Source organism: Tetrahymena thermophila (genome assembly GCF_000189635.1).
Source record: "Tetrahymena thermophila SB210 genomic scaffold scf_8255547, whole genome shotgun sequence".
Lineage (NCBI taxonomy): Eukaryota > Ciliophora > Oligohymenophorea > Hymenostomatida > Tetrahymenidae > Tetrahymena > Tetrahymena thermophila.
In genome coordinates this window covers 1-1,035 of record NW_002476952.1, presented here as the reverse complement: position 1 = coordinate 1,035, position 1,035 = coordinate 1, and the positions used below count along the sequence as shown (strand labels likewise).

The 1,035-nt window shown below is 16.3% G+C and overlaps 1 protein-coding gene across 1 annotated transcript; it reads left to right on the top strand. All coding sequences in view use genetic code 6, as the record gives it.

The window, feature by feature from the left end:
- Positions 1-165: 165 nt before the first annotated feature.
- On the top strand, positions 166-652 carry TTHERM_002653314 (hypothetical protein; the record flags this gene model as incomplete). The annotated part of the gene is made up of 2 exons (XM_012795146.1): positions 166-198; positions 426-652. Coding segments are annotated over 2 exons (153 nt in total), but the record flags the coding sequence as incomplete, so codon positions are not given.
- Positions 653-1,035: the final 383 nt, after the last annotated feature.

The following is a 1,035-nucleotide window of genomic DNA, read 5'->3' as shown; positions in this document are numbered from 1 at the left end:
TGCTTTTATTATTTATTAATTCATTTCTTATTATTATTTCATATTTTTCTTAATTTTTTCCTTCTAAAAAACTAATTAATTATTTTTTTTTCTTCAATATTTAAAAAGTGGAAATTAAATTGATGATTAAGGTGCATTAGGCTTGGGTTCTGCTTTGGCAAACTGCATTAATCTCTTAAATTTGACACTTCATCTTAGGTAAACTCAGTTTATTTGTTTTGGATTAAGATATTTTTATTTGTAAAATTAAATTAAAAACAATAAAACTCTTTTAATTTGTTTATTAGCTTTAATTCGATTTATTTTTCTTTTTCTTTTTGATTATACTTGTGTTTATTATTTTTATCTTTCTTAATTTATTAACTCATTTTTTATTTTCAAATTTAATTTTTTTTAATTTAATATATATATAAATATTATAAAAGTTTTAAATAATAATCATACTAATTGAAAGTAAAAAGCAAGTGTCTTAAATTAAAAAAATTAGTTGTCTTACAGATAAATAAGAGTTTTTTTTTGTGAAGGCAAGTGGTGAAAAAGTATGAATAAATATAAAATATTTGAATAATATAAAACAATATGTTTAAAAATATAATATTTTGTAATAAGATAATTTAAACTAAAATATAGTTAAATTTATTGTCTTTTAAATATATATATATATATATGGATATCATATTTATTTTGGTAAATTAGTAAATAGCTTATTAAATAAATTAAAATTAACAAATAAAATCACAAAAATTAAATTAAAAAGTAAAATTTGATTTCTCCCTAAGGTTTTATTTAAATCATGGTATCTAATTAATTATGATAAATAAAAAAAGGATAGAAATATGATTCATGAATAATATTTAAGATAATATTATAACTGGCATATAAAAGCTTGGTATTTTTTTAATTTAATAAGATATATTAAACTAAAAGTTCCAAATTATTTTATCGTTTTTGGAGAATTCGGAGGGTTTGCTTAAGAGAATTTAATTTATTTAAGTAAATTTAATTTTTAAATTTTTTTATTTTTAATAAATAATT